Source organism: Barbus barbus (assembly GCF_936440315.1).
Source record: "Barbus barbus genome assembly, chromosome: 16".
Taxonomy (NCBI): domain Eukaryota; kingdom Metazoa; phylum Chordata; class Actinopteri; order Cypriniformes; family Cyprinidae; genus Barbus; species Barbus barbus.
Window position 1 is genome coordinate 4870250 of NC_136744.1, and position 24855 is coordinate 4895104.

Consider the following 24855-nt stretch of genomic DNA (forward strand, 5'->3'; position numbering starts at 1 on the left):
CCATGTTGATCAAGTGATTTGAGTCATAAGTTTTTTCATAAAGTGACACTAAAGCTTGAGTTTTTGTACAAATCGTGGATTTTTAAAAAGCAACAATAATGATGGTTTTAGTCCATGCTGGCTAGCCTTGAGGCTAACGTTTTATATATTCTTAAACGCTGCCAATATTGATTTTTTACACTTTTTATTGACCAAATACCAATTTTGTCCAAGAAAATACTGTCTAGATTGAGAAGGTTTCTCCCTGTAATTCCATCTGCCTCCAACTAGCAATTTCTTTTCAGTTTGTCTTCAGTTCTGCTCATAATTTTATTTTTTTAATCAATAGTGAAAAACCTGGGTCAAAAAGGGACAACAGTGTTGTTTTGCCTAGGTGGGTTGGGTTGAATGTGTATACATAACTATTGTTAAACGTTTTAAATGAGTTGGTAATTAAAGTTGCTAAATTACAAAGCTGCTTTTTAAAATCTTCCCTTGATCAAATTGAACCAGTTATTTCATTTATATTCTCTTCCACCAACAGTACAGTCCCAAACACTTCAGCCTTGAGTGCAGCTGAGAATCACACAGACTGAAAGCCTGTTATAAACACTGACAGTCAGAAGTAAAGTGTGTATTATATAGAATCGACAGGATTAAAGCATTTTAATCACTCCTCTCAAACACTATTTTGGCTTTCTCGGTTCCTGCTCACCAGTCACTGGTCACCGAGTGAGTGAAAGCACTCCGACAAAGCCCTCAAGTTTTAAAAGAACACAGTCCTCACTGCAGGCAGTTTCAAAGTTCTCTCCTCTCTCAATTTCGATTAGTTTTCTCTGACTTTTCACATGTTGCTGTCACGAAAACCGATAGACAAAGTGATATCGGCATTCAGAGAATGGTTGGATCTCGCTTAACTTGTTCTTTCATATCCACATTCCCAACTCCCAACACTGTTCGGTTACTGATTATGAAATATAATCAACCAAACTGGGTCAAATCAACCCATCATCTTTACCTATCGCTCTCAACTCAGCGTTCAGATTTTTTTAGCATGTGGTGAAAAGTTTAGGACAACCAATCAGAGCTGTAATATTAGTCATATGATATTCATGGCTCAGGTGATTAGTTAATCTAACTGAGTTCCCATGAGGAAAGATAAAACAATTTGAGATGAATGAGAATGCTAAAAAAAATATAGCTTTTTCCATATGGTCAACAAAGAAGAAAAAAAAAATAATAATTTCATGGAGAGTTCATGAGTCTTCTGTATAGGTTTTCTTACAACAAGACAACAAAGAAATAAGAACATATAATAAAACATGTTTTTATACTGTATAACATCTTGAAACTCCTTCATGTTAGCGATGATGAAAGCCACGACTGCAACAGTACGTCAGATTCACCAATGGTGTAGGACGTGGTTGTAAGACAGTGTTTTCAGTGTTTTTTGTTCCCTCAGATGTCCATGCTAAAATGCACATAAATAAGTCCCTTCCATTTGATAGTATAAATGGTTCGTACAATAGGAACGACAGACAAGTGAATACAGGCCGTAAAAGATAAGAGAGAAAGTTTGAGAGGAACTTTTAATTTTTGTTAATGAAACGTGGTGTAGTGTGATCAGCTGACAAGCCTCACAGCGCTACCACTCTCATTTTAGGCAGCCGTTCGTGTTTATAAGAATCTAGACATTTTCTGTTGGCATGGCTTTCTTTTTTACTCAGTGCAGTGGAAGCTAGCACATCTTCAAAGCACGCTCACCCACACTCAGATTATCTGCCAGTAAAAATGCTGTGTGCACTCAGCAGTGATAACAATAGCAAAGTTTCTTTACTTCAAAGTAGTCTCAGATTCTATTATGTATTATGTATATTTTTGTTGTGGGATTCCCAAGGGGCTCTTCAATGAAACACTACAGTTATAACTTTTTCCCATTTACGTGCCGGTTATTCAGAATGCATTTAGCAGGAAGTAGAATTGTTTTTAAACATGCTCTTGGATGAATAAACATAAAACAGAGCACCTACACACTAAAGAAAAGGAAAGATCAATTTGAAATAAAGCAGAAATACAATAAATCGAACTGCTCAACTGCTCAGTTTCTCAATTTATTGGTAAAAAACATGTGACACATCCTCCCTATTTCAGCCAATGGATTTGCAAGCATATGCTTAGTGTAAACTTTAGACTCCCTTAAGACCAGAAGTAAATATTGTGTTAAAAATTATTGGTAAATTTGATTTACTGCCCTGAATAACTTCAAACAAGTGCTTTCAATCAGTCTTATTTATCAAATTTCTTATTCAGTTTGCATCCTCACACAGCATTCACCGAAGTTTTAGTGTGTCATTTTACAGGCATTTTTTTTATTATTACTATGCATTGCCATATAGGTGCATATAAATGATAAAATTATTAATTAATAAAATAAGTAATTCATTTAGCTGGGTTTCAGTTTAAATTTACATCAACAGCTGTTTGATTGAAATTATAGTTCCTTTGATTTAAAATAAAATACAGCATTTGCTTTCTTTCAGATATTGTCTAGTCCTATCACGTAATGCTTTGTGTTCGATCATGTTCCCCATACTGATTCATCAAACCCACTGAATTACGGTGTTGGAGGGACCTTATTTTGTCCACATTACATACTTTTCAGGTTTGCTTTCTCACTGGAAATCCAAGTGTAAATCCGAGCCCAGTAATCTGGTATTGTGTCTTTTTTCTTCCATTGGTTGACAGTGGGTTGCAGAGATTTTGTAATGGGACACCAGTGCCACCATGTGGTGTTCATTCTCACAGATCCATGTTTGGTGGTCAGTCTGCCGTGAAGCACTGGTCAGCAACAGAACTACAACAATGACTCCATTAGAATTCACTGCGGATCATTTATCATGCAGCAATGGCATTTCCAGGCTGCATGTGGTATTGTCAATGCTTTCTGTTGCATAAAATTATGAACTAATGCGCCTCATGTCTTGGAAGGGATTTGTTGAGATTGTGTGTTGCCATAGAAATCTGTGAGTTCAAAGCAAATAATTCCACTGATTAAATTGTCATATTTTAATTAAAGTCACGTTTGAAATCAAAACAAGTTCAATTTCCTACTTTTTAATTATTCCAATCAAATTCCTATTGAATTGAACTGATTACTAAAGTTATTTAATCAGAAAAAATTGAAACACTGCCACTGCTTGTTAGTAGGCTATTAAAAAAAAAGACTTCATTATTTAAATATTATAGGAGGAGCTAAATTATGAAAAGCAACATTGGGAACATACACTCACCGGCCACTTTATTAGGTACACCTGTTCAATTGCTTGGTAACACAAATTGCTAATCAGCCAATCACATGGCAGCAACTCAATGCATTTAGGCATCTAGATGTGGTGAAGACGACTTGCTGAAGTTCAAACCGAGCATCACAATGGGGAAGAAAGGGGATTTAAGTGACTTTGAACGTGGAATGGTTGTTGGTGCCAGACGGGCTGGTCTGAGTATTTCAAAAACTGCTGATCTACTGGGATTTTCACACACAACCATCTCTAGGGTTTACAGAGAATGGTCTGAAAAAGAGAAAATATCCAGTGAGCGGCAGTTGTGTGGACGAAAATGCCTTGTTGATCAGGTCAGAGCAGAATGGGCAGACTGGTTAGAGATGATAGAAAGGCAACAGTAACTCAAATAACCACTCGTTACAACCAAGGTATGCAGAATACCATCTCTGAACGCACAACACGTCAAACCCTGAAGCAGATGAGCTACAGCAGCAGAAGACCACACCGAGTGCCGCTCCTGTCAGCTAAGAACAGGAAACGGAGGCTACAATTCGCACAGGCTCACCAAAATTGGACAATAGAAGATTGGAAAAACGTTGCCTGGTCTGATGAGTCTCGATTTCTGCTGCGATATTCAGATGGTAGGGTCAGAATTTGGCATAAAGAACATGAAAGCATGGATGCATCCTGCCTTGTCTCAATGGTTCAGGCTGGTGGTGGTGGTGTAATGGTGTGGGGGATATATTCTTGGCACACTTTGGGCCCCTTAGTACCAATTGAGCATCTTTTAAACGCCACAGCCTACCTGAGTATTGTTGCTGACCATGTCCATCCCTTTATGACTACAGTGTACCCATCTTCTGATGGCTACTTCCAGCAGGATAACGCACCATGTCACAAAGCTCAAATCATCTCAGACTGGTTTCTTGAACATGACAATGAGTTCACTTTACTCAAATGGCCTCCACAGTCACCAGATCTCAATCCAATTGAGCACCTTTGGGATTTGGTGGAACAGGAGATTCGCATCATGGATGTGCTGCCAACAAATCTGCAGCAACTGCGTGATGCTATCATGTCAATATGGACCAAAATCTCAGAGGAATGTTTCCAACACCTTGTTGAATCTATGCCACGAAAATTAAGGCAGTTTAGCAAGGTGTGCCTAATAAAGTGGCCAGTGAGTGTAGATACAGCGGCTCCAATAAGAGTTTGCATATCATACTTTAAAATGTATCAGGTTCTTAACATACAGAACATTTAACAGATTCTTATGAATTTATGTATTTATTTATATTTTTATAAAATCAAGCCTAAATAGCAGTATTAGTTGGAGTACTTCAAAACTGTTAATTGCGGTTTCTTTGAAATTATTTGTGAAAGCAGTTACTGATTGAAAACTGTTATTCCTACACAAAATTCACTGTATAACATATCAAAAGAAGTGGCATGTATATGACAGAAAGATACCACAAGCAAGCTTTTCATTCAAACACTTGACAAAAAAAGAGGTTTGTTGGGTTTCAGATATTAAAACAACAGATGTACTGTTCAAAATGAAGACAAAAAGTACCCCTTTGTAGTTGATGGATCATGTTCTTATTTACTGTGATGAATTATAGTATGCCTGTGAGAATTTAAGGAGAACCGACTTCATACATCCACTAAAAACCACTGGCAAGCCAGTTAATTAAATGTCAATGAACAAAACTGATCAAGAAATGTGAAGAGAAAAGGTCTGGCAGCAATTTTTGCCCACTTGGTTTTATAGTGTGTTATCTAGCACAACAAAGAACGTTTTTTAGAGTTTTACTTTGTGGATGCTGTAAACCAAATATATTTATTTCAAAAGAGGTAAAAGTGATTCTGATTGGAGATTTGCCAGGCACCCCAAATTGCCAAGTCATGCTTTGTGAATTAGAGGGTAGTGATGCATTCTTGGCAGCAAAGCACCTCATGCTAGGTGTTCCATATACATGAAATGATTTGTGAAGTACAACTGGCCCAAGAACCGAAGAAAAGTGCTGATGCGTTTCAGATTGGCCAGTAGCTTCTGTAATCACATTCATATTTTACTATCAGCGTCTGTGTGTGTTTGTGTACAATGTAAAGGCAGGGACGACACGGGTAGTGATTTCCAACTCTTTTAATAACACAAAACCAAGAGAAAAAGGTGAGGACATGAGACGAGGTTGAGAGGAGCACTGATGGTCTCGTGGCTGCCGCTGGGGGCTAAGTGGAGGTCCTGCACTCCCAGGTCATCCATCCACCGGAGAAAGCAAAATAAAATAAAAAAGCCTCTGGATTCCAGTGGCTAACTGAAAGAGCAGCTTTTAAACAGAGATTTAATAAACTAACATCAAAGCTTTTCCCCCAAGCACCTCAGGGGAGAGGGAGCCAAATTCATTAGAGGCCCACTCAGCTTAGGCAACCCAGATGACAAACTGTTTCACACATTTTCTCGTGGCACTAAATATAACTTGCCCCACCCTCCCTCACACATACTTCCTACTCTCTTTCTTTTCATATTAGATGCTTGCTCATTTTATGATACGATGATGCATTTGGGGTGAAAAATACTACCTACTTTTCAATTCTACTTTCTTTATTCACTGATTTATGCACTATAGTTCAATTACAGTGTTTGCAAGGCAGCATTATATTGATATTCCTCAAATATTCTGGTTTGGGTTTGAGTGATGCACAATACGTCTGTTGATTTTACAGATTTCTATGTTTTTTGGTCTTGATTAATATTGGATATTATTTGTGCATGTTTTCTTCAGACTAATTTTTATCTTTAGAATAACTTTGCCATCTTCTAATGCTCACTTAATTAACTAATTGCACACTAATAATTTAGTCTCTATTTTAATTTATAATATGATGATGCCTGTTGATTTTATTTCAGTGCATTTATTTATTTATTGCACAAAATACAGTTTTATTATCAATTATTTATTGGTTATTAGCCGTAACATCAAAATCATTTTCAGCTTATCGGTATCAGGCAGAAATCTAATAATAGCGAATACCTAAGGCTTTGTTCTCAAACCTAAAGATTTCTGCAATTTGTTCAGTACAAACCGCTTATCGTAGACATTTTGTAGATAATTTTCAGCCAATTTCTCAGTTACAGAGTTTTATTTGCAAACTGAATTGCAACTGGTCTTGTCTTCCTTGCTGTATTTAAAGTGTGTTAAATTCTGCGTCATTAGCATTACGAAACACAATAGTTTTCAAACAGGTTTGGTGAACCCATATTCTACTGGTCAGATGAATATCCCTTGCCTAAACTCACAACATTGGTTGTGCAAAAGTTGATGTGTCGAGCTGTTATGGATACTCAAACAAATAGAGCAACACAGAGTTAAAAATTGTGTGCAAATATGACTACTTTCATACTATATAGTATGCGAAAAACAGTAGACCAAAAGAGTAGTATTTCCGAATTCATAGTCTGAAAAACAGCAGGTAAAAAGTATTCAGATTATTTACTACTTCCACCAAGAATCTGGAGTGCATCTGTGATGGACATCTAACTTTCCCATGAAGCCACAGAATGGCAGTGTGAATGGTAGTAAACCAACAAAATTAATGCTCTAAGTCACAGAGACAGTAACAATATGGTGGCTGTAGTAAGTCTGAATTTCATTCATGCTACTCATAGAACATACTTTTTTTTTAAAGGGGTCATATGATGCGATTTCTTTTTTCCTTTTCTTTAGCGTGTTATGTAGCTGTTTGTGCATGTATACGATCTGCAGAGTTACAAAGCTCAGTCTCCCACAAAAGGATTTATTCTATCTAAAATAGAAGGCTGATCCAGACCGGGCTAAAACGCCTCATTAAAACACGCCCCCACATGTCTACGTCACGATGTGGAAATATTTGCATAATGTTCACACAAAGAAATAAGGCGTGGTTTCAGTAACCGCAGTAGTGTTAATGCAGCCATGTCAGGGAGACGCTGTGTGTTTCTATGCGAAAGCAAAAGCACTTTATTTGGCCTTCCGAAAGTAGATGCAATTAGGAATCATTGGTTAAGATTTGTTTACAACACAACAGCACAACCCAAATGTTCGAATTTGTGCAACGCATTTTATGGACTACAGTTTCGTGAACCTAGGAGAGTACAAAGCTGGCTGCACAAAAGCTATTTAAAAAAAAAAGGGTCAATTCTGACTTTGCTATGACAATCTTGTGCTTCTGAATCAGCAACTGTAAGTATGTTTTGTTATTAGTTTAAATATTTGCTATTTACTGTAGAGTTTTGCGCAATGCGTCGTGTGTGTGTGTGAGAGAGAGAGACAAGGTCACATCACAGTGGAGTCTGTCTTAATCTTGTGTGCAAACACATACAAGCATCATCGCTGTGTCTGTCACGCGACTCTGTTCCCCTCTCTGGCTTTTGAACTGATGGTAAAACTAAGGACGTTATTAACTGTCTTTACATTTACTTTGAAAGCTGAAGCTCGCGATTATGGTAAGGGGCGTTACATTTCTGACATGCGCTTGTGGTGTTCAGCCAATCACAATGCACTGTGTCCGCTGGCCAATCAGAGCAGACTGCGCTTGTCGGAAGGAGAGACTTTGTAGAAAACGATGCGTTTTAGAGAGGCGGGGCATAGAGGAACTATAATAATGTATAGTATTTGAAAAATAATGTGTTTTTTGAACATTAAAGCATGTCAGCATATTCTGTTACACCAAATACACAAAATAATGATCTTTAAAATAGCATCATATGACCCCTTTAATGGGCGTGAAGTAAGTTTCAAATTAAATGTAGTACCTATTAGACAGTATGTGATTTCAGATGCAGCTGTTTTACACTTTTTAGGGGAATCAACCTACAAATGATTTATATTGCCTGTGCATTTCACGATTAAAAATATTTTTAAAATCAGAAAAAACACCATTACTCCTTTAAAGCCATATAATAAACTATGTTGATAGACTGTCTACAGCTGGAAGAAAACAAGACGTGCCTATTGTCACAATGATGGCAAAACAGCATTATCTTACACCAAACCAAAACCTAAATCCAAACTTCTTTTGCTGCCTTGCAAACACTGATATTTCCTACCGGAAATGTAAATCTAGTTGTTTTTGTGCTGTTGGGGTGAACAAAAGGCAAGGGCTATGCGGTTACTTTTTCCTGGTGGGAGTGGGGGACTTCATGCCACGGGGCAGAGTAGAGGATTTGGCATTTTGAGGAGGAGCCGGAGACTTGGCCGCAGCAGGGGCAGGGGTGGCAGATTTAGCAATGGGAATTACGATGGGAACCGTGGGAGGCATGATCCTCTTGGGTGAGGGTGTTGGTTTGATGTCCGGAACCCTGTCGCCGTGTTTGTACACGCTGACGACGATGTCCACCGACTCACCGCCGTACTTGTTTTGAACTGTCATGGTGTATTTGCCGGAGTCCTCCAGGGACACGCCTTTGATAGTGAGGCTGGCGAACTTGCCCGAGTCCATGGAAATGACGTACTGATCGCTGGGTTCTACTTCTTGATCGCTCTTAGACCAGCTGACAAGAGGTTTGGGGTCACCGCAGACTGTGCAGGTCAGACTCAAAGTCTGAGGAAAAAAAAATAAAAAATTCATAACGCATATTTAATCTAAAAGCATTCTCAGAGGAAATAGATTGCTATTGTCATGCTAAAGGCATAAATATGAGAAATAGCATTAAGCAGATGCACATTATTCTGAATGATAATATGATATTTTGATGGTGCAATGGCAACTAAAAATCCTATGTATCTTTCTTTAACAATTATTGTTAGAATAAATTTATAAAAGATATTTGTATATAAATATACTTGACATTTTACATATATATTATATATATATATATATATATATATATATATATATATATATATATATATATACAGTATCTCACAGAAGTGCGTACAACCCTCACATTTTTGTAAATATTTTATTATCTCTTTTCATGTGACAACACAATGTATCAATGTAAAGTAGAGAGTGTACAGCTTGTATAACTGTGTAAATTTGCTGTCCCCTCAAAATAACTCAACATACAGCCATTAATGTCTAAACCGCTGGTCACAAAAGTGAAAATGTCCAAACTGGGCCAAAAGTGTCAATATTTTGTGTAGCCACCATTATTTTCCAGCACTGCCTTAACCCTCTTGGGCATGGAGTTCACCAGAGCTTCACAGGTTGCCACTGAAGTCCTCTTCCACTCCTCTTCCATTCCTCTTCATGACAACATCATGGAGCTGGTGGATGTTAGAGACCTTGTGCTCCTCCACCTTCCGTTTGAGGATGCCTAACAGATGCTCAATAGGGTTTAGGTCTGGAGACATGCTTGGCCAGTCCATCACCTTTACCCTCAGCTTCTTTAGCACGGCAGTGATCTTCTTGGTGTGTTTGGGGTCGTTATCATGTTGAAATACTGCCCTGCGGCCCAGTCCATGCTTCAGTATGTCACAGTACATGTTGGCATTCATGGTTCCCTCAATGAACTGTAGCTCCACAGTGCCGGCAGCACTCATGCAGCCCCAGCCCATGACACTCCCACCACCATGCTTGACTGTAAGCAAGACACACTTGTCTTTGTACTCCTCACCTGGTTGCCGCCACACGCTTGACACCATCTGAAACAAATATGTTTATCTTGGTCTCATCAGACCACAGGACATGGTTCCAGTTATCCATGTCCTTAGTCTGCTTGTCTTCAGCAAACTGTTTGCTGGCTTTCTTGTGCATCATCTTTAGAAGAGGCTTCCTTCTGGGACGACAGCCATGCAGACCAATTTGATGCAGTGTGCGGCATATAGTCTGAGCACTGACTGGCTGACCCCCCACCCCTTCAACCTCTGCAGCAATGCTGACAGCACTCATACGTCTATTTCCCAAACACAACCTCTGTATATGACGCTGAGCGCGTGCACTCAACTTCTTTGGTCGACCATGGCGAGGCCTGTTCTGAGTGGAACCTGTCCTGTTAAACCGCTGTATGGTCTTGGCCACCATGCTGCAGCTCAGTTTTAGGCTCTTGGCAATCTTCTTATAGCCTACGCCATCTTTATGTAGAGCAACAATTCTTTTTTTTCAGACCCTCAGAGAGTTCTTTGCCATGAGGTGCCATGTTGAACTTCCAGTGACCAGTATGAGAGAGTGAGAGCGATAACACCAAATTTAATACACCTGCTGCCAATTCACACCTGAGACCTTGTAACACTAACGAGTCACATGACACCGGTGAGAAAAAAATGGCTAATTGGGCCCAATTTGGACATTTCACTTAGGGGTGTACTCACTTTTGTGGCCAGCGGTTTAGACATTAATGGCTGTGTGTTGAGTTATTTTGAGGGGACAGCATTTACACTGTTATACAAGCTGTACACTCACTACTTTACATTGTGGCAAAGTATAATTTCTTCAGTGTTGTCACATGAAAAGATATAATAAAATAGTTACAAAAATGTGAGGGGTGTACTCACTTCTGTGAGATACAGTATGTATATATATATATATATATATATATATATATATTCTTTTTTCTTTTTTTGTGTACATATATGTGTACATATACTTTTAATTGAAATGTATACATATGAAAGCTGAATAAATAAGCGTCCCTTTTATGTATGGTTTGTTAGGATTGGACAATATTTGGCCGAGATACAACTAATAGCTTAATGTGGAATCTGAGGGTGTAAAAAAAAAATTAATATTGAGAAAATTGCTTTTAAAGTTGTCCGAATGAAGTCCTTAGCAATGCATATTACTAATCAAAAATTAAGATTTGATATATGTAGGAAATTTACCATATCTCTTCATGGAACATGATCTTCACTTAATATCCTAAGGATTTTTTGGCATAAAAGAAAAAATTATAATTTTGACCCACACAGTATATTGTTGGCAATTGCTACAAATATACTTGTGCAACTAGTTTTTTTGTGGTCCAGGGCCATTTACTTAAATTATCACATAAATAAAGAAATTTTAAATGTACTGCAGAACAGGAATGACCCTTTTAAATAATTTGTACATCTACAACTTCTTGCTGCATTTCTTTACGTTAAGAATTTTACAGTGAGAAACAGATTTCTGAAGAATGTTTTCTAGCCTCTACATGACAACATAAATCAAATGCTATCTTTAGATTTATGTTGCTTCTTTTCTAACAAAGTTGTATTTTTTCTAGTTTACATGACATATTTCACAGTAATGAATTTGAACAAAGTGACTCGTTTGGGCTTTTTAGGGAGAAGAGCAGCTCAAATGAAAACTCAGATATACAGTATGAAGCCCTACAGCGGGGAGCTCTCAATGGAAACCCACTGTGTACGTGACCTCTGCAGGTCATCTTGTGAAAGGTCTCCTCTCCCACATGAGTTCATCTCATGTTTGCTTTAATGGATCTGAGAGCCACTGACCTCCTATGTTTATTTGATCTGAAAGAGAAAAGGATGCTGGGCGTTTCCAGCATCAATTATTCAGGCGAATCCTAATCCTACCAATATCCTTTCACTGGCAGAATACACCATATTCCCCAAACTGGCTTCGTGCTGCTTGCAAGCAATGGATTATGAGGCCAAAGACAATGTACATGGATCTCAGGGAGCGGAGGAGTATGACGCCCTCCACCGCACACTCCCAGGGCTGAAGTGAAGAGCCGTGGAACGGCACTCACCGGCACGACTGCCTGCGACAATACAGATCACTAATGCATTGGCTACAGCTCTCTATGGGTGACTGAAAGGAATGCTCTGGGTGCAATACAAGTTTAGGTCCATTGACAATGTTTGAGGCATAATGTTGAGATAATGTTGTCTCATTGCTCAGTTTCTAATAGCAAACAAAAGCCATGGGTACAGTAAACCACTTTCAGTGGATGTCTATGGCGGCCGATGTTCTGGGGGTTTCTCAGCAGAAACGTGAATTGCATAATTTGGTCAAACTTTAGTTTGGGGAACAATTTTACCTATTATCTAACTATTAACTATGACTTTTTGCCTCAATAAAATCCTAATTTGCTGCTTATTAATAGTTAGTAAGGTAGTTGTTAAGTTTAGGTATGGTTTAGGATTAAGGGGTCTAAAATATGGTCATGCAGAATAAGGCAATACAAATACATATTAGTGTATATGAAATATTATGTAGAGATATCTAAAACATCCTTTTGATTTGTGACTACTTTTCTAAGTAGACTAACTTTTGTTTTACAGTAACACTTCATAAGTCACCGGAAGTCTATGGGTCTTTGGGTCCTTGAAAACTAGTGCATTCCAGCTGCAAAGATGCTTTTGTTGCACTACTTGTCTAGATGCATGAATGTGTGAGTTGGTTACTGATATAATTAGTTAATTGTTAATTAGCAGTTATTTCAGTTTATTTTATGCAAAAAGTCCATTTCAAGCTATTCATGTGCATATCATGCAAAAAATTCCTGGGTTTACTGAGTTTACCTGCTTTACTGGTGTGCTCAAAACATTGCAGTTGAAAGATTGGATGCAATTTCAGATAGACAAGGTCAGTAAGTTATTGTACCACTCTAACCTCATGCCAACACGTATCAAGTTTGGACACAAAGTTTGGCAGAGTAAAAGTTTGGACACACTTAGCTGAATTAGTTTCTTATGATCTTAAAAATATTTTGATCCAAAGGCTTTTGCCTAAATTCCTGAAATTAGGTTTATAGACAAATATAGATTGTGCCAACTTCACAAACCCATTTTTATTGGATGAGTTGGAGCAGATACTGAGGAAAAAGCAGCCAACAAATGTCCAGCATACATGTGAACAGCTGCGAAATTTGTTTAAAAAGAAATCTAGATTGCACCTTTATGAAAAACTAATTAGAGAACATCCAGAATAAGCAGAGCTGGAATCTAGACAAAGGGTGATGACTTTGAAGAAGCTCAAATATAAGATTTGGTAATATTATTCTGGTCACAACCTAATTTCTATTCTTATATATAGAGTAATTTCTATTCTCTACTCTTTATATTCTTTGCGTTGCGCTGTAGTTTAGTTTTTGTAATTACTTATTGTTACAAATAGTGTTTTATACATATATATACAATATATATATATATATATATATATATATATATATATATAATATAGTGGTCTTTTCAACATGATTTTCTTCAAAGGGAAGTCAGATCAGAATTCAGTTTCTTTATGCATTGTGATCTATTTTTCACTACGTGATGGCTTGCACATAACAAGCTTAAACAAACCTTCTTTTCCATGATAGTCACAACATCAGGAAGACCACCAACCACTTTGCCACGATCTGACAATGAAAACATCACAAAGTTAATTTTAGGAATATAATTACATATCAAAGCAGGACCCCCGAGAGTGTCGGGAGTGATTGAGTATACTCACTCTTTTCAGCATATGCTTCCGCTCTGAAGGGCAAAAGAAGAATAGCAATGTTGAGTTCATTAGCAGACCTTAATATTTTACCCAAACACTGATGTACAGCTCACATGCTTTGCATCTCTAAACATTTAGCATGTGGAAAGTCATGTGGTGGTCTGATGCACTGGTTATCTTACTTGAGTCTCTGGAATTCTGCGTAGGCGTTGTCGTAGACTACAGGGGGGAAATCAGAAAAAAAGAAGAAGAAAAGTTAAGAGCATATAAAACATGAATACAAAAAAAAAAAAAAAAAGGAAAACAGCACTGTCTCTCTATTCGCTGCGTCTTGTCCCGGAGGCATTGCATAAAAAGAAAATCAGCTCTCATTATTTTAATAGCATTGTTTTCCTACTTCGCTGGAAATAGCTCTTCTTCCCCTACTCATTACTGTCACCATTCGGCAAATCGCATGACCTGTCAGATACCAGCCCTTGATTATGTTTGTCATCAAACTGTCTGTTGACTAACTGAAACCGCTGCCAGTATCTGCACCTTTGATACTATGACAGCATTTTTTCATCCCTGGATTTCCCTAAATACATTTCCTGTGTGTGCAGCTGCAACACTGGCCTTTACTTCCAATTATAAACACGTCTACACAGGATCAATGCCAGAACACGAGTTTGAGTTGACCATCTTTGTTATAGCGCTTGTGGTGTAGTGTTGTGGAGTGGAAAAAAAGCCTTTAAAAATAGAGAAAAACACTTCACATGACAGTCTTGCCATCACCTCCAGCATTGATGTGTTTTTCTCATTAATGCCAATTCTGGTAGTGAGGTTAAAACTATTTGAGCTGTTGTTGAAGTATTTCACTTGATACTCAATTAAGTTCAGATGTAATTGGGTTCTTTTTCACAATGCTCCCCTTTAAAGACATCATACATTTTGCATATATTTCCCCCCCTGAGGTCCAATTATAATGTTTAGTCAAGGTTGTTGTATGCCAAAACACTTAGTTTCCTGTGACTATTTACAACGCTCTCTCTGGCCATTCAAATTAAACGAGGAATTATTTGTATTTATTAATTTATTTGTCTAGAAGATTACAGCATGACCTTTTTAAGGTCAACTCTTGATACCTTCGTTAATTATCAGAAAGCATTAATTACATTGTTTATTTTCAGATTTGTTAAAATTAGGTAAACGAAGTGGCATAATTGCTGAACATTTTGTTTGTTTTTAATTTAATTGTGTCCAGTCTACTTAAATATGTACAACTGAAGTTGGCTTAATTTGGTTGGTACTACCAAAAGCATTGTTGTATCATTAACAGATTTTTAGTTTTCAGAATTCTTTGCATAGGGCTGGATCAGACATGTCTTATTTTATGTGTTTTGACTAAAGGAACAGACCTGTTTAATGTTCAGTTAAGTTTTTGTGGTTACCATTGTGCTAAAGAGCTTGTAGTTAAATGACATTACCAAGAAATTAAGTTTACAGTGTATGTTGCTCCGTTCAATGAGCAATACTTACACTAACATTAATGCAGTGATAAGTAACTTCCTACTTGTTCACTGCAAACATTTGCCATGCTAGCTATAAGGTATTATTTGTGACCCTGGAGCACAAAACCAGTCTTAAGTCGCTGGGGTATATTTGTAGCAATAGCCAAAAATACATTGTATCGGCCAAAATTATCGATTTTTCTTTTATGCCAAAAATCATTAGGAAATTAAGTAAATATTATGTTCCAGGAAGACATTTTGAAAATTTCGTACCATAAATATCTAAAAACTTAATTTTTGATAAGTAATATGCATTGCTAAGAACTTCATTAAAGGCGGATTTATCAATATTTAGATTTTTTTGCACCCTCAGATTCCAGATTTTCAAATATTGCCATATCATAACAAACCATACATCAATGAAACGCTTATTATTCAGCTTTCAGATGATTTATAAATCTCAATTTAAAAACATTGACCCTTATGACTGTTTTTTTTTTTTTTTTTGGTCCATGGTTACATATGTGTACAATAAAAAGTGTTCGTATTAATCACTTTTTTAGAAATAATTAGTTGTATAATGTATTGATAAATGTTAATTAGACTTTGCCTTGTTTAGTTTAGTGTGTCATAGCTGGTAAATTTAGGTGGTCTTTAGTCAACACATGGGATGAATTGTAGCCTATAGGTTTGTTTTTACAACTCACGTTGTCCAGAGAGGTCAAGGGTACGAGAATGCGTCTTCTCAGGATCCACAATCTCAATAGTGTACATTCCTTTATCCTTATCAGTCGGTTCGACTATCTCCAAAGTTGCCATTGCTGGGTTGCCACCGGTTCTCATCCTTTCTGATGCAGCAACTTTAGAATCCCTTGAAGTACAAAGAGTAAGTGAATGCAAAGAAACCCATTATTATTTGTTCATCACTGAGAGAATGACAAAACCAATACGATCACATGCATGCTTCTAACATGTTAAAACGAAGGCATGTTTAATCCCAATCCCTTTTTAAGATCAATTGTTTGCTCATTTTCCACAGAGTAAATGGTCTCAAAACGTTAGACATGCTTTTTTTTTAAGTGGGGCATCAAATTAGCATGTCCCTAGTGTAAGATTAGACACGGCGTGTGTTTTTCTGTGTCGCGACTGAATGTGAAATTTCCCCTGCATTAATACCTGCTCTGCTTGTGATTAAAAACGTGCAACAGGAGGAGGAAAGACTCAGAATAGCCACTTCAAAATGCTAATACAGGGATTTGAGAAGCCATGCGAGCAGGAAGAGCCTTTTCTCACAACGTAAGATTTTCACATGCCACTGAATCACCTCCAGGGCAGAGCATTAGGCAACTGCAATCAGGATGATTTGTTTTGTGTCGACAACAGAGCGAGGAACAAGACAGACTCTTTATTCTTGCAATTTCATGTAGTTCAATAATCATTTATTTTGTACACCTCACACTGAACCAACACAAAACTATAGACCAGAATCTGAAAATCATGTTTACATGTAGAGTCGTTGTTATGCCTGAGGACATGAAGAGGCATGGGCATTTCATTTTTAAGGGTATTTGTGTATCTTTTTTTATTCTAGGAAATCGTTTCAAGTGCGAGTGGAAAATGTGCATACTTTTGTTTCCAACGGATCTTCATCTCCTCGGTGTAATATTTCATATGGCACTGAAGCATAATGCCCTCCGCAGTGCACTGAATCGACAACTCAGAGGCGCTGGATCCTGTCCAGGTCCAAAAAAGAAGAAAAGAGATCTTAAAATTCAAAAACACAGGACAGAAATCTGCATTGCTGTGATTCACCATGTGTTAAAGCTGAGATTCTTTTGCTCTTTATGCAAAGATTTTCAAGTAGGCACCCAGCCACAATGAACAAGTGTTTTCTCTTCAAGATGATCTTTTTACTGTTTTCATTTTATTGTTGTTGTTTTTTTTGGATGAAAGATTAAGAATTGTTTTAGTACAACTGAAATTGTTCCATGAAGATATTTTTGATTAGTAATATGCATTGCTAAGGACTTCATTTGAACAACATTAAAGGGGATTTTCTCAAAATAAATTTTTTTTTTGCACCCTCGGATTCCACATTTTCAAATAGTTGTATATCGGCCAAATATTGTCCTATCCTAACAAACCATACATCAATGGAAAGCTTATTTATTAATGTATAAATCTCAGTCATCCTTTATGACTGGTTTTGTGGTCCAGGGTCACATATTTAAGTCATATTTTACCTCAAATTCAGAAAATTTGGTACAATACACTTTTGTGTACATTGTGTACATACATGTTTTTACATTGTCCTTATATTTTAAAAATACCTGCATGTAATTACATCTGTAATGAATTTCCGTAATTCCATTTATAATTACACTGTTTACCCATCCCTTACACCTTAACCCACCCTTAAACCTACCCATACCACTAAACCTGCCCCTAACCTTACCCGTATCCCACCTCAATAGCAGAAAAGTGTTTTACAATACAATATGAACACAATAAGTGCATTGTTCTTATTTTTATGTAAGTACATAGTAGTACTATAAAGTGGGACAAACTTGGAATATAATAGTATCTACTGTGTATATGAATTTTAATCAGATGGATTTACTGTTTTGCTTATTCATGCTCTTTTTTTAAAATCTGAATATGTTTTAAGAAGAATCTTTTAAACACCAAATCAACATGGCATGCATTTTAGCATAAGAGTATCAGAGTCACCCTTGGGTTACAGTCATACAATTCATCACCAAGACCCTGACAGCTCCAGCACAGCACTAAAAATGAACTATGGGAAACCATAAAAAGTTCATAATTGAAGTTCTGGTCCATTTTAAGTTAGATGACCAGATTTAGACTCCATGGATAGAGAAGGGTGGAAGACGGTTGATTTAAAATCAGTTGATGTTAAAGGCATGCTGGCTTTGGAGAGCCAAATGACGAGCATGATGATACATGTCATACACACCAGCGATGCGACTGAGCTCGTTAATGATGTCATCAAAAGCTGTGGGCGAGAAAAAGATATCTTTAATACACGTTTTATGGAACATTTTCCAGCACACATTTACATTTTTCTATATTTGATAAGACAATACTGAGAGATGGTACCTTTGCCAGAAACATCAATCTGTGACACATCTTGGCCTCTGTCATCGGTGATGGTTGCTTTATATAGTCCCACATCCCTCTTGGAGAACTAGAATATCAGGATAACAAAAAAATAAATACAGCATCTCACAAAATCAGGCCACCTGAGTGATGCTTTTTTAGAGCATTACCGGCAGAATAGTTTTTGTGCTACATTGCCTTAGGAGTAAAATATAGCTTTTTCATATAGTTTTAAAAAATAGTTTTGACAAAAAATCTCAAAGAATAACCAGCACTATACAAAAAATTACTACGGCACTCAATTGATTGAGACCCCTGGTTTCAATCCTAAGGAGTCAGAAGCTCTTAAGTTTATTTTTCATGTGAAATGTTCTTATGGTAGTTCTCATAAGATGTCAGGAGCGATTATAACAAACGCAGTAAAATTTTGTCATGCATCATTATGGAAGTTGCACAAGCTGTTTTACTTTGTAACTGGGAAGAATATCGACTGTAAAAAAAAAAAAAACAGAGCAATTACCCATAACAGTCCAGCAGGGATTATTTGTCTTTTTACTGAAATAACCTTAGCTATGGCACTTAGCGTCGAGCATGCTTCAGTACACTTTTGATACATTTTAAACTTTGATTTTGGAAAGCACAAACACAAATATCTGTTACTGGCCTACACTAGCGGTCACGAACCCATAAATGGGTCACAGATCTGTTCTGCTCTAAGGACATGATGGAAAAAACAATTGTAAATGCTGCTAATAAATTGCAATTAGCCATATAAACGTGTATTGAATCACAATATCAGGATACTATGCATAGTAAAAGATTTAAGAGAAGTATAAGCTTCCCCTTATATTGAGTTGTTGACATTAAAAGGCTGTGCATTAAACTTTTGTTTTTTTAAGCAAATTTACTAATGCTAATGGATAATACAATTTAGCCCAGAATTTGTTCCATGTGTAAGGCTTTTAGATCACTGTTGTATTGTTTGTGTATTCACTGGAAATATTAAATAACCTGGAATATAATATTTAGGTGAACTGCTATTTTAATAAATTTCAATGTATAATGTTAAGGCTTTTTGGTAAACTTAGACATGCAGGTTAGAGTGATATTTGACCAAACGATTTTTAGCTTCAATGTCTATGAAATGAAGTGCTCACATTAGTCAGGGGGAACTTGCAGACTCCTGAGTTCAAGTCGGCAGGCACCTCAGAAATCACCTCTACATCGTCCTTATACCATTGGAACACAGAGTCCTTCTTCAAATTAGCCACCTGAAGGGGGTCAGGCATGCAAGACAACACCATATATCATCAGTCAGTCTTTAATTTGATATATAATTTGCTTTGGCTAAATCCTTCCCATTCAACTTGCCTTGCAAACAAGAGTGACAGAAGCATTATCACCAACTTGAATGGAGAGGAACTCCGTAAAGTGAGGGCCTGGAAAAATAAAAATGGAAAATTAACATTCTCAAATCATGGGAAACTCAAAGAATCAGTGAGCAACTATACTGAAAAACATCAGCTAAACCAGCCTAAGTGGTCTGCTAGTTTTAGTTGGTCTCAGCCTAGATGGCCAAGACGGTTGTTATCTGGTTTAGCTGGAGATTCAAAATCTACTAGTCTAAGAGGAATCTACTACATAATACAGTATAAAAACTGTCATATTATTAAAAATATTATTAAAAAAATGGAAGCAAGTCATACAGGTTTGGAAAAAAACATGAGGGAAATAAAAGGACTTTTTATTTTTAGGATGAACTACTCATGAAAGCATTTATTTTTTTTTTTATCAGGGAACAAATAAGAGATTTTTTGATATAATGCAAAGCTTGTTTGTAAACCTCAAAACGTAATACCAAGAATGGATTACAAAACCGCAGGTTGTAATTCACTCTATCTGAAGGTTATTTCAACAGCTACATCAACAGGGTGAGTGCAGTACCCTCTTTCACACGAATGTACTCCCTCCTTTGGTATTCCGCCTCAGCCAGCGCTGCCTTGAAGGCTGGAAAAGGAAAATAAAGCAGGAACTATAAGAGGTCAATGAGTGGAGTTCAACAGAGGAGCACAATATCTCAAGATGAGAGCTGCAGAAGCCCTCGAGCGATGCTGGCTCTCACCGTCTCCGATCAGCACCAGAGAAGACTGGGCCTTGGCTCTGCCATCTTGAATCTGCACGGTGAAAGTGCCCTCGCTGTCGTCAGTGAAATGATCCATCACCATCTCAATAATGCCCGTAGCTGCGTCGTGACTCATTTTAGTTTGCTGTGAAAAAGCCGGAGAGGTAAACATTTCTCTCCTGGGCTTTTCATAGGAGGCTCACGCAAATGGAACAGAAAAACATAACAGATGGTAGTATTGCAATAGAGCTGAATCTATTTATTTGGATTGGTTATGTTTTCCTGCACAGCAAAGGTTGGAGCTAAGCTTAAAGGGATAGTTCACCGAGAATGACAATTCAGTAATCAAATACAAAACACGTATGGCTTTCTTTCTACCACAGAACACAAAAGGTATTACTTATAGCAGAAAGTTCATGCTGGCCTTTTCAGTTCAGTGACAGGGATGCACCAGTACTATTTTATTAGAAAAAAAACACAACATTAAAATTTAAAATCACATAATTAAAAAAAAAAAAAAAAAAAAAAAAAAAATATATATATATATATATATATATATATATATATATATATATATATATAATCGAGATTGTCTAAAGGTTACATTTAACAAGTGTTATTAAATTATTTGAGTTTGTGAAGTTATATGACAAAGGATATTACAATTAGTGCTGTCAGATGATTAATCACGATTAATCACATCCAAAATAAAAGTTTCCGTAATATATGTGTGTGTACTGTGTATATTTATTATGTATATATAAATACACACACATGCATGTATATATTTCAGAAAACAAATATTTTTATATATTAAATATATTTATTTATAATATAAATTATATGAATATAAATATAGACATGTAAACACATGTACAAATGTTCAAAATATATACTTTATGTGTGTGTATTTATATATACATAATAAATATACACAGAACACACAAATATATTATTCAAACAAAACTTTTTTTGGATATGATTAACCATTTGACAGCACTAATTATAATATAATATATATATATATATATATATACATACACTACAAATATAATAGAATATTAAATATACTATATCAGCCAATATATCTCCAAAATAATCTGATAACCAATGTTACTGATATTTTGTGTATACGTAAAATATTTTAAGTACATAATGACTTAGAAATTAGTATAGAAGTCATATGGACCCTGTTTATGATGCTTTTACTCTGCTGTTAAACAACTTATTTTATGTTTCATAGAAGAAATAAAGCCATATGGGGTATGGAGGATCCTAAGGATGAGTAAATTCATTCATTTTTGGGTAAACTGTCTCCTTTTATATAAAACTCCCTGCTTTCTGTTTATGAAATAATGAAGATATGTGGTTGCCTGTACCACTTTATCTGCAGTTGTTTACCTCACAGTTGACGAGCTCCTTGTTATTGGCAAAGAATTTGTAGGTCACAGCAGAGGAGATGCCCTCAGCTTGCAGCCAAAAGCGCATACGGCCTCTCTCTAGAATCTTATAGGCCAGTTCAGTCTTCAGAGGAATAACTGCGACACAAGAGAGGTGATGTGTGACAATCTGACATGTTGTCTTGTGTGTTGCCACTGTTCATACGCGTGAAATAACACATGCCGATCCTATATACAAATAAATATCAGAGTTTATTTTAAGCAATAAGCCATGTCCCTTGTTACAGTGAATGTACAATGGTTAAATGCTATTGTCAGGCACAACATGAAGTTAAACCAATTTAACTTTGGTAAAATCACGGTAATAGCCTCAAGTGTTTTATAAAACAGTGGTACTAGTAATTTGAAAAAAAAAAAACAGATAATAGATGTTCAATAGCTAGTCACATTATTATTAATAATATGTCATGTAATGCAGTTTATTATTGCAGGGTCATCTATGGTTGCCAAGCAATTTAGCAACTAGGTAGATTAAAATCCAGGGTTCCCATACTTGAATATTGCCATCTATCTAGATAAAATGATAGATTAATGATACATTTCTAAACTCAGAAAGAGTCATTTTTAGCCAATTAATTTTTTAGAGCCAAGAACAACTAAAAATGTATACACACTATGGAAATTTTGCAAACACTTGAATATGAATATGAATCTATACATTATTATCTATTGCATAATTACCTAATGTTACTTACATTTTTTGACATTCCAAATAGTATAACAATAACTATGAATTAACATGCCACAAAAAAAAAAAAAAAATTGTGAAATGTTACAATCATTTCCAACCCTGAATACGCTATTCAATTAAAGTGTCAAGTACACATGTTGACCATGGTTTGTGTTCAATCGCTACTATCCAGGGTCACTCACTTGGGTTGCGTATGTCATAGCTGAGGGCCAACATCTTCTCCAGCTCTAAAATGAAGGACAGAGGCAACTATCATCATTATCAACAACACTTTCAAGGACATAGAAGACAACACAAATCTCATTAGCATTCTTATTTTTATTACTAAGGTTCTTTTGACAATATGTAATATTACAGCAATCACTTCACTGCAGACGATGTAGCATCCATAATACAGATCAACATACTGGCAAGTATCCGACAGCCAAATCAAATAAGATTCCCATCTGTCTGTGGAATGTTTTGATAGTGTCTGGTTCTCTATATAATTTTGAGGAAGGGCATTAATAATGAAGGTGATAGTCATAATATATTAACAGGCCTCACCTTCTGCTGAGATCTTGTAGCTGGCGGAGACACCATCAGTTTGTGTAACAGACACGGAGTATGTGCCCAAATCCTCTTTGTCTGGGTTCTTAAAAAGCAAAGTTGAGCTAAAGAAACAAATGAGCAAACATTAGTGTCTGTTCAGTGGGACAACAATGGAATTAAATATGCACAGACTGTGGCATTGCCCTAAATATGCTTTGAGCTAATATGTATCTGGTCCAGATCTAGTTAGGACACATCGTACGTGTGTTTTTCTTACTGGCTGCCTGATGTCTTCACGACGATTCCCTTAGAGAAGTCAGTAATTTCTTGGTAGGACTTCTTCCACACAAACTTTGATTTCTCCGCCATTTGGCAGCTCTCAAAAGAGATATAAATGTCACCTGATTCCTCATCGACGCCACATTTGATTTCCTGGGTGCCTTCAAAATAACAGTAGCAGAGAAGGATTTGCACACAAGCAAACAAGATGTACAGACTACAAAGCAGGTACTGTAGGATATGCCGCATTTGGGAGAGAGTGGGATTATTCAAAAATACTGTTCCCTAAAAATTTTAATCATGAATATTATCTCCATATACTAATTCATATATTTAATTACTAATATGGATATATACATATGATCTTAATATTAATTAGATGATATTTTGATCCTCAGAAGATCTAAAATGTACTACAAATGTCACATATTAAAACGTCCCATTGTTGACATTTAACACCACTGACGTCAAATGCCATTGGTTCCAATGTGTCTTGTAACCAAATGTCATTGAAATCAAACCTGATGGAGCACCGTATTTCACTTTCAGTAAAAATCAGCTTATGTTTCTGTCTGTTTGTCACACAAAGCTATAGAATGGCTTCAGAAGACTTATTATAAGGATATTATATTATATAATATTGTGGGCACCACTTTTATGATGCGTCTCATTTTGTGACTTTACAAACCCAATTCATTTTCATAATTTAGAAAGTGGCCAGGATATTCTGGAAATTCACTTTTACTACACAGAAAATAAAGTTATACTATTTCGGAATAAGTTTAAACCAAGAAAATAATAGCAGTATTTTCATTTTAGGCGAGTTATTGCTGTAAACTGTAAACAGTTGTGACTTGCAGTTGTGACCTTAAAGAGATATTTCTACCTGATTTAAAGACTACTTTCATTAATTAGTTGGTATAAATCAATTTATATAGGTGGATATTATATATATATATATTTTAATAAAGCCAGTTAATTTGGATGCTACCATTTTCAGTGTAATGGTGCATAATGAACAAAATTTGTTTAAAAAAAAAAAGAAAAAATAGTGTGTGAAGAAGTTTGTGAATGATTGTTGCAGACATCTGTGGAGTTCTGTAGCCCTGATTATGACCAATCAGCCTACACAGGGCTTCCCTTCTCGGTCGTGCTATAAGGAGAACATCTCATACAACATTACACACATACTTTATAAAGACAGATGAATCCACAGTGCACTCTACTGGCTGACAGCATTTTATCAGCCCCAAAACCTTTCAGGCTGCTCGGAATGAATCATCTTGGATCATCCCGTTTTCCTTATCTGTGAATGTGCAGGCAGCTGCTCCCCAAGACACTTCAGAACGCCTCCCATGGTGCCATCCACACTGCCCCGCACGGCTCTGAACTCCGCTCGTTTCATCCAAAATACAGATCCCTTCTTTCAAATGCACTGATATTCAGCTATTCTGGGTTCTGGGTGGTTTTGTAAGTGCTTAAAGACTATATGAATTTACAACTGACGAAACTGAATGCAACTTCTGGTTTT

General features: G+C 36.5%; 1 protein-coding gene across 1 annotated transcript in view; it reads right to left on the reverse strand.

The window, feature by feature from the left end:
- Positions 1-5392: 5392 nt before the first annotated feature.
- The window catches only part of LOC306882152 (myomesin-2-like), a gene marked incomplete at its 5' end in the record, with an annotated part of 41168 nt that continues 21705 nt past the window's right edge, over positions 5393-24855 (reverse strand). The window contains 16 exons of the mRNA XM_079436634.1: positions 5393-8843; positions 13490-13545; positions 13641-13663; positions 13814-13850; positions 15829-15992; positions 16749-16854; positions 18099-18137; positions 18242-18329; positions 19399-19512; positions 19613-19680; positions 20186-20248; positions 20364-20508; positions 21765-21901; positions 22697-22741; positions 23061-23167; positions 23323-23485. Of these exons, the coding sequence (XP_079292760.1) occupies positions 8412-8843; positions 13490-13545; positions 13641-13663; positions 13814-13850; positions 15829-15992; positions 16749-16854; positions 18099-18137; positions 18242-18329; positions 19399-19512; positions 19613-19680; positions 20186-20248; positions 20364-20508; positions 21765-21901; positions 22697-22741; positions 23061-23167; positions 23323-23485 (1787 nt within the window). The 3' untranslated portion in view covers positions 5393-8411. The remainder of the gene's footprint in view (positions 8844-13489; positions 13546-13640; positions 13664-13813; positions 13851-15828; positions 15993-16748; positions 16855-18098; positions 18138-18241; positions 18330-19398; positions 19513-19612; positions 19681-20185; positions 20249-20363; positions 20509-21764; positions 21902-22696; positions 22742-23060; positions 23168-23322; positions 23486-24855) is intronic.